Consider the following 13,120-nt stretch of genomic DNA (forward strand, 5'->3'; position numbering starts at 1 on the left):
ATTTTGCAGTATAAGATTTCAATTCATTCTTTTTTTCTAATATATTTTCTTTGAAGAATGTACCAAGTAAGGAATTTTTTTATTACTGATAAAGGCAAGAATTTTTATTGGATTCCACAGTATTCTATCATCTATCTAACCATCTATCTATCTTTCAAGCCAGGGGCGTCCAAGCTTTTTTTTTTGGGGGGGGGGGGGTAAAAATTTTTTAAGGGGGGGGGGGGTAATTCGGGTTTTTTTTTTTTTTGGGGGGGGGGGTAAAATCGCGAAGCGCGTCGCAAATTTTTTTACCCCCCCCCTCAAATTTTTTACCCAAGGGGTAAAATTTGCTTGGGAGGGGGGGGGGAGGGTAATTACCCCACCTGAAATCTGTTGGCAGGGGTAAATTTTGTTTACCCCCCCCCAAAAATTTACCCCCTTGGACGTCTATGTTTCAAGCTCAGAGGAATTTTAAGATTATTTTTGTATGAAAAAAAGTTATTAAAATATTTTAACATTATTAGTAGCGAACCTACTCTATAATTAGTTTTGTCTGTTCGTCCGTATGTTCATAACGCTGTGGAGAAAATGAGATTTTACTAGCTACTATATAAGAAAGACTGCTAATTTTTTGGTGAAGGTATCTGTTGGTCATGCTATAAAAGAGAAATATTTTGTTAAGTTTCGTAATTCTATACTTTTTAATAATCACAAATACTCGATTTTTCTTTTTCTTTTTTTATGACCGCTTAACATCTGCTTTTTAAATCTCTTTCTCCGTTTGTCAATCTTCGATTTCTTTGTGCTTCGCTACTTAGGGATACTGTCATATTGCAATTACAGAAAGGGAAATGTTGTTTATCATCATTAAGTGTATAAATACATAAATTAAAGTTATATTGTCTTATCCCTTTATACCCCTGACTAAAAAAATATCTTAAACTAATAGAAAATGTATCTAAAAAATTTGATGATGTATTTTTTATACTGTTAATATTTCATTTTAATTCTGATAGAGCATATATTATTAAAAACAGCTAAAAAATTTTCTTTAACATAATCACTATGTATTTATTGGTAGAAGTAGGAATTACTCATTACTCCTAGAAAAAAAGACCTCCACCCGAAAGTTTTTTTTTAAACTAAAGGAATACCCATTTTTTAGATCAGTTCAGATAATTTTTTAACAATTTGCTAGAGAGGAAGGGGACATTGTAATAAAATACATATTGGTCCCCAAAGTTTTGTGAACCCATTCTCTTACTTGTAAGCTTATACGTCTGTTATCTTATATTGATTTGTTGATTCAGTGTCCAAACTTTTCTACCAACTATTTAGATCTACAGAAAGGGATAATATTGATTATCATAATTGAAACTAGTCTCCTGTTATTAGAATAGTTGAGACCTTTGATTAAAATAGAATCAAAGCTCTGAAACAAAAATATTTCCTTCAACCACCATCCAGAAGAAAAATTTCCCCCAGCCTCTGACCATCTTCACGAAGCACCTGACAAAACTGGAAAAAAAACTGGTCCTCTCATGGCTTACAAAACAAAACAAAAAATTTCAAGAAAGAAATATCTTTTACCCATGTTCGACTGAATTTCTGGTGCTGCTATCTATGCATATTTTAAAAAAATTATTATGTACAAAAAATCTTCCAAAATATTTATAAAAATCCTTTAGATTTTTTTTAAGTCTAAAGTTTTACATTGACATCTGAAGAGTGCAAACATGCACGAAACAATTTGTAATGTCTGAATAAATATGTAAAATTCATATTTTGGTTTTGAGTTAATCTACTAGATTATCATAATTACATTAATTCATCGGCAATTGTCTAAATTGTATATAGATACGCTGTTTCTAGGTTAGTCAAAGTAGTGGCCGACTGCCATTTCAAAGAAACTGCTTGCTATTTTTTAGCCGCTAAAATTTAGCTGTTTTATATTTTCACCCATGATGATGGAATTCATAAAAAATTAATCATCTTTTCAGTTTTTAGTTCTGTTTATGAATAATATATTACTGTTGATTAAAATAAAATGAAAACATCCAATCTGGAAAAATCATCTCGTATTAATAGAATTATAATGTTACTACTGGCTGCCCCTCTAGCCTCCAGGGGCAACTAATATATGGGGGAGGGATTAACCCCTTAAACCATGGAACCAAGAATGCAGGATAATATGGCAGGAGAAAAATTTGTAGTCAATTCATGTTGCATTATCCCCTCGCATTTATTGGTCGGACCTTTTATCCAGCTGGGGGAGAGAGGATGGGGGAGATCTTTTTTTTAGCCTGCTAAAGAGTAAACTTTATTATAGAACATGAAATCTGGTGTAAGTATTATTAAATCAATTCATGGAATACAATTAAACGCATAGGCACCCAATTAATGTTTTTTTAAACTTTATAAAACAAGGACAATTATGACCATTCGTACTGCAGTAGTAACATTTGTAAAATTGACAGGAGGTTTATAAAGGTCATTACTTTTGTATGTTCGATAATGTATTACGTGATAATGAAACATAATATTAGATAGAAATTCATAAAAAGGAATGTTTCAGCCCCCCTCGTGTCTTACAAAACAGGGATCAATTTTACAATTGATTTTTTTTTCGTGAAAAATTATCTATAAAGCGAAATATAAGAGTTTTTAGTATGGTTTTAGTATTAATTTTAATCCAACGGATATTAATCGGATTTGGAGACAAAATAAAAAAAAACATGTTATAAATATCCAAACCTTTCCAGGGCATGACTGAGAGAAAAAAGGAAAATGTCAACATTCTCTTTTCTCTTAATATAATTATCAGAAAATTATTAGAGAATAGTTATTTCTCGCATTGCATTATAAATATCTTTCCGCGGATACAAAATGTACGATTATAAGAAGACACGGGCTTGAAAACTGGTTTTAATCATATGATTGTACATTTTTATATTCGTAGAAAACTGGATGTAATACGAAGCTAGATATAATTTTCTTCGTATGGATGAGAACCGGTTCTAATCCACTGCATGGATATTAATAGGTCTCGAAGCGATACGAGAAAATACATTAATACCCAATATATAAGGCAAACAACATGTTTTATGTTTAATTGCCACAAGCAAAGCTTTCTACAATTACAGTGTGTCGGTCGTTCCATGTATCATACAGTTTCTGTTATAAATTGTGTGATGATTCATGTAACAGTGTGATATAATCAAGACAAAATAGCTACTCAATAATCGTTATGTTTTTCAAAATAGATTGTCTTTCAAATACAAACATAATCCTGTTGACTTTATTTATAAAATGCTGATCCTATGAAAATGGGGCACAAAGTTTTTAGCGTAGCATGGTGAACTGAAATTAGTTTCCGAATGTGAACACATTTTCCTAGGTGTTTCCCAATCCTATCTCAATATTTGCTACTAGCTAAAAAACCTTCAAACTTCCAAAAATAAATCAAAATTTGAAAAATTAAAACTTTGAATGTATAATGTATAAATCGTTAATACATTCAAATTTTGATTTTTTTTTTGGAAGTTTGAAGGTTTTTTAGCTAGTAGCAAATATTAAGATAGGATTGGGAAACACCTAGGAAAATGTGTTCACATTCGGAAACTAATTTCAGTTCATCCGTAGCGTATCTAAAATTACATATTGCAAATGTACTTTCTACATTTTCTAGACCGTTGTCTGGGATAAGAAAATGAAAATTTATAGGATAAATAACCTTTGCTGTTGGGAAAAAGTGTCGGCTAATAAGTGAGGTAATAGTTCTATTTTTTTTGGTGGGGGGGGGGGGGGGTGGGATTTTATATTTATTAACCCCTCAGCGTTACGGAAGGAATAAAGAATAAAGCTTGATGTTTTACTTGGCTACTAACAGAGACAAGGGACCAGGATTCTTACAAAAAGTGGAAATTTACCCATGACCCACTTCCTTCTACCCCTCCCCCTCCCTTTATTTACAGCCTAAAACAAGTTTTATGCAGATATTACACCACTAAAATATTTAAATTGTCAGCAATTTCAAATGGAATTAATTTGCTGAATCACGGCCCCTGTCTACTACTGTCGTCTGCTTCTAAATTATTTTCTGCTACTTGGCTGTGTAATTTAAGCAATACCAATGACCAAATAGAAAGGTTGCACAAGACGGTTGCGATGGGGAGATACAGTTATTTAACCCTTTCTCTCTATATATAATACTATAAGTATAAAGGAAGATGTAAAACTAACTTGAATAAATGTTATAAGTAAAACAGGAAAATGTAAAAAAAAACTTTCGCCCTACCTACAAGGCGAAATAGACATATTAGGCTAGAATAATCACAAACAATAATTTATAGTTCCTTGTTTTTTAAAAGCGAAGCTTTTCTATAATTAGGATCGGTCTGACTATCCGTAAGTCCGAGCGACCAGCACAGTTTGCTCTTTTCGTTAATATAGAATATAATAATTGTCCTATCGTTTTCAAACTTTGCATGATCATTTATGTACGATTTAGGAAGCGTAGCAACTCTAAAATCGAATGTCGTTACTTCGCTTTTTTTTGAGTAGACATTCTAATCAGAAATCTAAGGGGAAAAGACAATGTTATTATTATAAGACAGTGTAGATTTAAAATTAAATGAAACAATTTAACTCATTTTTACAATAAAGATTTAATTACAGACAAAACCTAATTATATAGGAGCCAAGGTCAATTTCTAATAGACGGACATACAGACGTATCCTAGTTATAGAGTAGCTAATCATATCCTCCTATGCACACTCTAATGTAACTATAACTCTGTATTAAGGTCCAAGTAAAAAGATTTTCATTAAAGATATCATGAGAATAGGTTAGAAAATATCCTTTATTGTGAGAGGAGCAAATCCCCCCTCCCCCCCAAACATAGGATTAAATATTGAATTAAAACTCATAGCTAAGACATTTAAGTTATATGAAACTCTACCCACGTGATACGAATCCTGTGCCGACTTTTAATTGGGTCTTTGAATATCAGCCAATAGCGTCGGAAATAGCGTCGCTACAAAAGACTCATTACAAAATCGGGACAATATCTTCAGTTTCCTTTATAGAAAGGTGAGTTTTTTTTAGTAACTAAATAACTCTTGACATACTATTAGATATTATAATAAAGAAATGGTTGAATCATTAATACAAAAATCAAAATATAATCTTAAAATTAAAATGAATCTAATTTAAATTGTTATCTATAAAAAAATGTTGTGTGCATATATGTATTATACACACACTGGCTCAAAAAAGTACCAAATCAAAAATGTTTTGTCAGTTGGAGACATTCACTTTAGTTGATTTAAACTCTTTTTGTATCAGGATTGAATAGGGCAAACTGAATTTTTCAATCTACCAAAGGAGTAATTACATTTGTCATAAGTTCGGGAAGATTATTTTATCATCCATTGAATTATTCCTTTTTACCTGCCCAGCAAATTCCTGAAGTATGCATTTTAAGCAATTCAAGCATTCTTCAATAGGATACCTAGGGTACCTTTACCAGAAACTAAAACTACGCTAGAATGATGTACATGAATTTTAAGTTGGTCAAAATGTCAAATTAAAAAAGCTGCTATATGCCGGCTACATAAAATTTCAAAACAGCCAAGGTAATAGCTTTTTTATTTTTAAAAATATGTTTAAGTCAGGCTAATGTATTTGAAATTTATTATATAATATAAGTTAAATGTACATACAATGTTTAAATGTTTACTTCAACTTGAAGATAAGAAGAAAAAGTTAAACAATTGTAAATTCTATTTAATATTTTTGAGAAGAATGAAATGTATTTTGTACATTCATACATGTTGTATGCTGTATTTTAAACATGAATTAAAACACAAATATTAATTTTTACAAAAAAAAGAAAGTTGATGCATTTTAATGACAATTTAATTTTGTTTTATTTCAAAATGCTTGTATTACCACATTGTACAAATTTTACTTCACTTTAATCACTATGTAAAATCTGCTTCAATATTAAACTTATCTAGCATTCTATGCTTTTGCCTAAACTAGGTATCAATATTTCAAGCCTGGCTATCTATCATACTTAGTTAAATGCTTTTATAGCTTACTATCTTTTTTATGTATTTGGCCCCTTTTTTTATAGTAAACTAGTTTATTCTTTTTAGATTTCAGACAAAATAAGAACAAAACTGTTTGTCAGTTGTTTTAGATTGAGTTGAAGCCAAATTAATTATGATTAGTTGAAGTATTATGTCTTTATCAAAACATTGAGCAATTCATAATTGTCCAATTGGTAAACAAAAGGCATTGTCCATTAGACCTGTTACTCAAGATACACTTTTTTTGAATTTAATTCTTCAGCTGACCTAAAAAGTTACTTTATGGGCCTAGAAATAAATTTACAAAATTTCTTTTCTCTATTTCTACTGGCTACCTAGCGCCAGGCCTCTAAAAAATTAACAGATAACTGTATCATGGTGGTTTTAACAATTTCTCAGCAATGTGCATGTTTTAGCTCTTCTGCATATTTCAACTTAAACACACAAGGCTAAAAATATGATATCAAAAAAATCTTTTGTCAAAGACTACTCTACAGTTTTCTTAAAAAAAATGCTGAAAAATGTCAAAAAAACAGACATTGCCAGCGACGAAGCCCAATCTGTCCCACTTTTGATCAAGACGATTCCTATATGACGTCATATAAAGGGAAAAGAAAAAGGTAAGGGGGGGGGGGGGGAGAAAATATCTTCAAAAGAGATGGAAGAAAAGGGAATCGTCTTCCTCAAAAGTGGGACAGATTGGGCTTCGTCATTAGACAAAACAATTTTAATCGTATTTTATAATCTAAAAAATATGCAGAACACCTAAATTAATCTCCAAGCCATTCTCGTATGCATTTGAAATGTTTGTATGAAATAACGGGATCTCAATAATGGCAATAGAGATAGAGAGATAAAATTTTGTACATGTATTTCTAGGCCCCTAAAGTAACTTTTAGGTAACCAAAAACAAATTAAATTCGAATAAGTGTATTTTGAGTAACAGGTCTATTATGCATCTAACAGTCTTTAAATTGATGCAAGCAATTCATAATAGGACCATTTTTTGTTCCCCAGTACAAATTCCTATCTAGCATTTCTAAATGTCATGTTATATATTCAGTTTTGTATGATGTTGGAATATAAAAATAAGGAAAGAAATATGCATTCTAAAAAGAGGTTTTAAGTAACAGATTTAATACTCTAGTATTTAACTATTTGTGAAGAGGGAATGGAGGGTTTTCCCTTCAATAATTGGTTAATAACATTTTTTGAAGAGGGTGATGGTTTAATGTTTTTCTTGGTGTCATATCTATGCAAAAAATTGCTTACAGCCTACAAATACTTTACCTGAAAATTTGGTATTTTGCTTATAATATTATTAAGAGAACCTTCCTATGTTTTTTAGCCTTTTCATTCTTTTGTGTAAGTTTTATCTATTGTGTTGTTTTAATTTTATTTTTAAATACTAGAAACGAACAGCACCTTTAGTGAATGCCATGTTAAATTATAATGAAATGATCAAATTTGAAATTTTGTTTTATCCCAAGATTTGTCTCTTTTCTAAAAAAATGAGAAAAAAGAGTACTCTATGGGAATACATATTCATTCAAATATTTTATCATTAAAAGAACACTATATTATTGCAGCTACTCTATATCTTTATTTCTCATATAGCTTTGAAACAGATTAAAATCCGGTACATTAGAACCGGTTCTCAGCCATGCTGAAAAATTATGTCTAGCATCGTATTATATCCAGTTTTCTGCCAATATAAAAATGTACGATCATTAGATTAAAATCAGTTTTTTAGCCCGTGCCTTCGGCATGTTGGGGCAAAAACTGGTTTCAATCCTATAATTGTAAATTTTATGCGCTGAGAGCTGTTTATAATATGATGCAAGAAATAACTATTATTGTCTAAAATAGCCAACAATTCTGTGGGCTGTAATGCAATTCAAATTAGAAGGATATGTACAACATATTTTGGTCTGTTAAAAAACACAAATTATCTAACAAATGATGATGAAAGAAAATTAATTTTTACTAAATATAAAAAACAATATACATAACAATTTCAATTGTAAATCATATATCTATCAATAAGATAGGCAGGTCTTTGCAATTGCATCCAGTCAGCAACATTTCTCTTTATTGTGATTCCACCAACCATCTCATCCATATTATCCTAAGAAAAAAAATAAATATAGAAAGTACCATTTTTAATTTCTGTAGTATGACCAGGGGCGTCCAAGCTTTTTTATTTGGGGGGGGGGGTAAAATTTTGAAAATAAAATTTTTTTTTTGGGGGGGGGGGGGTAATCTTTATTTCATAGAGGCATTTTTTTTATTTGGAGGGGGGGGGTAAAAATTAAAAGTCTAAAATTTTGGGCACCCCCAAATTCATTTGGGGGGGGGGGGGTAATCACCCCTTTACCCCCCCCCCCCCTTTGGACGTCTATGAGTGTGACCCTGTTTGGTCCAGGATAAAAACCTACAATTCTAACATCAAGCTGAAATGGCTCCAAGAAAGTGAATTTCGCATGTTTGTTTTATTTGTTGGTGCTGCGTATCTTTCCTGTTTTTCTGTCATTAAAGCGAAATAACAATATAGCATAAATAAATCTTCACACCATTAATATACCCAATATTTGAAACTTAAAATGAGCATGGCTCACCCCATTCTCCGTGGTAGGCGGAGACGTTATACAATAAAATATAAAAGACAAATTATTTTATTGTAATTTATTCAAATCATTGACTTATCAGCCATTGTCTTATCCTGTAAGAAATAAATCCATCCATCTCCAATTATATTTGCTTTACCTGATTAATGTATAAAGTGAGGAACATTATCGTGTTATCCAAAACAAATTCACAGTTTAGTAGGTGGTAGGTGAGTGAATCAGAAACTACTCTATTACTTATACAGTCCTCATTACTTACTAAATAAAAAATATTAATAAATCATATTTATTAGTGGTTATTTATTTTAAATATCTTCATTTTGCTGCAAAGTTTTTGTTGCAACTGTTATTTATTAATTTCTTGATTAATTAATTTTATCTTTGAAATCTAGAAATGCACATTGTGTTGCAACTATTATGAATTGATTCTGCAGAATATCTTAGCTTGCAAAATCTATGCAATATAACAAAGTGATATATGCTCATATCTTAAACTTTTATGTAACTTACTAGGTAAATAGATAAATAAAAAGATATGTAAATAATCTTTTCATATTAATTTTGATACCTAAAAATGTAAAAGGAGCACAGAAGTAAGTTTACCTCGATCAAGAGTGATAAAAGTGTCAAGTTCGGGTACTTGTTCTACAACCACACCATCTAAATGAAAAATTTAAAAATCAAGTTACTTATACAATCATCTTAGCCGCAACTGAGGATCTTAGACAAAGTAGCTTCGGACAAAGTAGCTTCAGAACAAAGTAACTTCAGGACAAAGTAGCTTCAGGACATTTACTTAAGAAAAGTAGCGTCCAAAGAAAAGTAGTCTCCAATATGGCCGCAACGCTTAGTCCCCTGGCATGCCTAGCCGCGGACGCTCGGCTCCCTAGCCTATAACCTAACCTAACCTAAACTATGATAGCCTCAGAACATTTATTTAAGAAAAATATAATCAACTGATAATACATAGGTGGTTTAGAATTTCGTGGATTTTGCAAAAATTGGTTGATAGATTTTTACAATTTTTAATATTGTTTTTTACAATTTTTAATATTGTTTTTACAATTTTTAATAATGTTTTTAAATTTTTTTTGGATAGGTTAGGTTAGGTTATAGGCTAGGGGTTCGAGCGCTGCGGCCGTGACCTTTAGTAACAGTGAAAGCTTCTTTCCTCAGGAGGCTATTTTGTCCTGAAGCTACTTTGTCCTGAAGCTACTTTGTCCTGAAGCTACTTTGTCTGAAGCTTCTTTGTCCGAAGCTACTTTGTCCAAGATCCGCAACTGAGCATAATGAAGCAGCTTATAGTGACTTATAAAAATAACGCCATACAGTACGAATGACAAATGATAAGCAAGTATACATTTAAACAATTGGTCAATGTAAATTTCAAGCATAATTCTTGTGGTCATTTTAATTGCAAATATAAATAGAAAATTTAACCATAGATGTTAAGGATAAAGTTTACCTGGATTTGTCCAGGAATCACCAGAAATAATTGTCATTTCTAAAAAACAAACAAACAATAAGTTAATCCTATTATGTGTTGATTTAAACATTGCCATGTTTTAAAAAAAGAATAATTGTTAGGCAGTTGTTTTCTTTTGCTTTAAGGGGCACTTTAATAAGGGAAGCTTGAACTAAAAATACCCTTTTTTTGAGGGGGGGTGGGGAGGTCAAGAATTTTGTTATTAAAGCTACAAGCAGATACGGCCCAAGAGGTATCTGGGGGAACTTGAGGTAGTAAAGTGTTGAATTCGACCCCAAAGAAAAAGTTAAATCCCCTACCCAAAAATTAAAAAAAAACTCTCCAGGTCCTATGAAAAGCTACATTGAGTGATATGTCCGTGGACAACTTTTGTATAAAAGAAGACATTTCTATATCGTCTTTTGTCCTATCACTGTATCCCTGCATTACTGTACCTGGCCATGGTGTAAAATATTGACCGCTAGCTTTCATAAACAGCGAATATGTCCCATCAAAATCATTCAACTAAAATATTGAGTTTTTAATAGTGTCATCATCATAATTGTCAGTTATTTCTTCCAAGAACATAGGCCACACTCAGTGGTTCTCCTATCTTCTTTGTATTTGGCACGATTTGAGAAATCGCTGAGAGATGAGATTTTTTGTTTTTGGTCTACCTGGCTTAGAAGTGTAGCTTTTCTATAACTAACAGGGAAGGAAGGGTATTGTCATAAAAGGGAGAGATGAGAGGAGAAGTGGAAAAGGAAACCCCTTAAAAATCGAAGGATCTATTGTCGCCATACGGCTCATTCATCGGCTTAAAAAGGTATGTTTTTCATATCTAGAGTTGGTTGGTACAAAATAGTAGTGCATAAAATTTTCAACCAACAAAGTTAATCTACAGAAGTCAGAAAAGGCTATAAAAATCCGTTACTTAATGACTAAAAAACTAATTGATTTTATATCCCTTGTTTTTGGCGGATTTCAAATATAGAGATAATAAAATTGCTTACAATATATGATCTACTAGTGACTACGCTCTTAGCGTCTAAAGGCTCTGTATTTGAGGTAGTTAGAAAAATTGCTTAAAACCTTCCCAGGACGTAGCAATTGGTTTATACACTCAGCCAAATTCTAAAATTATAATATGACTTTTTTACTAAGGCTTATACGCGGCTACGGAACCCTGTTTTAAGTATATAAAAAAAATCTAACATTTTAATAGACAAAAGGACAAATCCTAAAGAAGTTGTATCAACTTTTTCACTTTTTATTTAAGATAGCTAGCCGGCTCTTTAATTAGTAGTAGATGTAAAAATTTTCATAGAATTCAGATATGCAATCGGTTTTTTTTGTAGACCTCTTATTTTTTAAGTAATTTAAGTTTCAAAAAAAAATAATTAAGTCGGTTTTAAGGTACTAAAACGCAACAAAATAAAAGAAGAAAATGGCCAGTATGAACAAAAATAGTAAGATCTTTAATTTGACACCTTACTTTTAAAATTCTGTTAAGTAATTATTGAAAAAATCTATTTTGTTAACCTCGGATTTATCAAAACTTTGAAATTAAAAATATCCTCTCACAGGCATAAAAAGTATGTGTTCATATATACTTTTAGAATGAGAAAAATAATACGAATCCAGTCTAAGCAAAATTGAAAAACTTTTATAAAACTAAAATAAAAAATATAAGTTTATTTTAAGAATCATAATTTTCGGCTTTAAAGGGTTAGCTTGAATAAAACCTGAACAAAACCTAAACAAAAGACAATGCAATGTAGCAGATATTTTTTAAACACAAGAAACAATAATGTATTTTTAACTGCATTGTTTTGAAGTTTATAAACAGACTGATGCATATTTGTTCATAATTTTTCATTCTTTACATGTTCTGTAATATCACTATATTTATTGTAGTATCTATTGTATGTATTGTATGAACGTTCTCCTTTTTTTTTGGCAATTCTATTGGTTAACTTTATAGGTTAAGCTTCGCGATTTGTCAATTTTCGCGATTTGTGATTGGCTAGTTTAGTAGTTAAAATTCTTAAAAAAACTTTTTATTTTTTTATTTTTTATTACAATTTTTTAAAACTTTTTCAATTTCGCTTAGAATGGATTCGTAATATTTTTCTGATTCTAAAGGTATATATGAACCTATACTTTTTATGTCTGTTTGATAAAATATTTAGGTTTAAAGTTTTTATTAAACCGAGATTAAAAAAATTGATTTTTTCAATAATTACTCAACAGAATTTTAAAAGTAAGGTGTCAAATTAAAGATCTTACTATTTTTTTTCATACTGGCCATTTTCTTCTTTTATTTTGTTGCGTTTTAGTACCTTAAAAACGACTTAATTATTTTTTTTAAAACTTGAATTACTTAAAAAATAAGAGGTCCACAAAAAAACCGATTGCATATCTGAATTCTATGAAAAATTTTACATCTACTACTTACTAAAAGAGCCGGCTAGCTATCTTAAATAAAAAGTGAAAAAGTTGATACACCTTCTTTAGAAAAGATTCTGATTTTGAAAATTAGATTTTACCTTAAAAGAAAATTGTCCCTGGTTCCAAATTAATTCTTGTCCTGTCTCCCCCTCGTATGTTACATGAGTATGCCCTTAGTTAAGAATCAAAGTTGATTTAACAAGGATAATAACGTCCATAAGTAGCACAGAAAAAAATTTTAGTATTGGATTCAATCTTCATGATTCAGGGGAAGAAAGAGGGTTCCCCAGCGATCTATAGGGATAACAAAATTACCAATAAATTGATGTATATCCACAACGAAGATACACAAAATTAAATTAAAATTAGTCGATGAAATATTTTAACACTCAACTTAATGCATCAACCAATCAAAATACACTAAAATGTCCAAAGTTGTAAAGCTAACGAATAAGAAAACGTTATAATAAAACTTTGGGGACTAGTTTAATAAACAGCCCGT

At 30.8% G+C, this 13,120-nt stretch overlaps 1 protein-coding gene across 1 annotated transcript; it reads right to left on the reverse strand.

Annotated features, from left to right (window-relative positions):
• Window positions 1-8,038: 8,038 nt before the first annotated feature.
• LOC145333025 (uncharacterized) lies at window positions 8,039-12,819 on the reverse strand. Its single transcript, XM_080178177.1, has 6 exons — window positions 12,717-12,819; window positions 10,623-10,692; window positions 10,168-10,206; window positions 9,306-9,362; window positions 8,842-8,960; window positions 8,039-8,203 (listed from the first exon to the last, which is right to left on the reverse strand). Exons 2-6 carry the CDS (start codon window positions 10,657-10,659, stop codon window positions 8,093-8,095), a joined length of 363 nt encoding a protein of 120 aa, XP_080034303.1. The 5' UTR covers window positions 10,660-10,692; window positions 12,717-12,819; the 3' UTR covers window positions 8,039-8,092.
• Between the last annotated feature and the right edge of the window lie 301 nt (window positions 12,820-13,120).

The sequence above is a fragment of the Acartia tonsa genome, chromosome 12 (genome assembly GCF_053477335.1).
Source record: "Acartia tonsa isolate MP-2025a chromosome 12, ASM5347733v1, whole genome shotgun sequence".
Classification (NCBI taxonomy): domain Eukaryota; kingdom Metazoa; phylum Arthropoda; class Copepoda; order Calanoida; family Acartiidae; genus Acartia; species Acartia tonsa.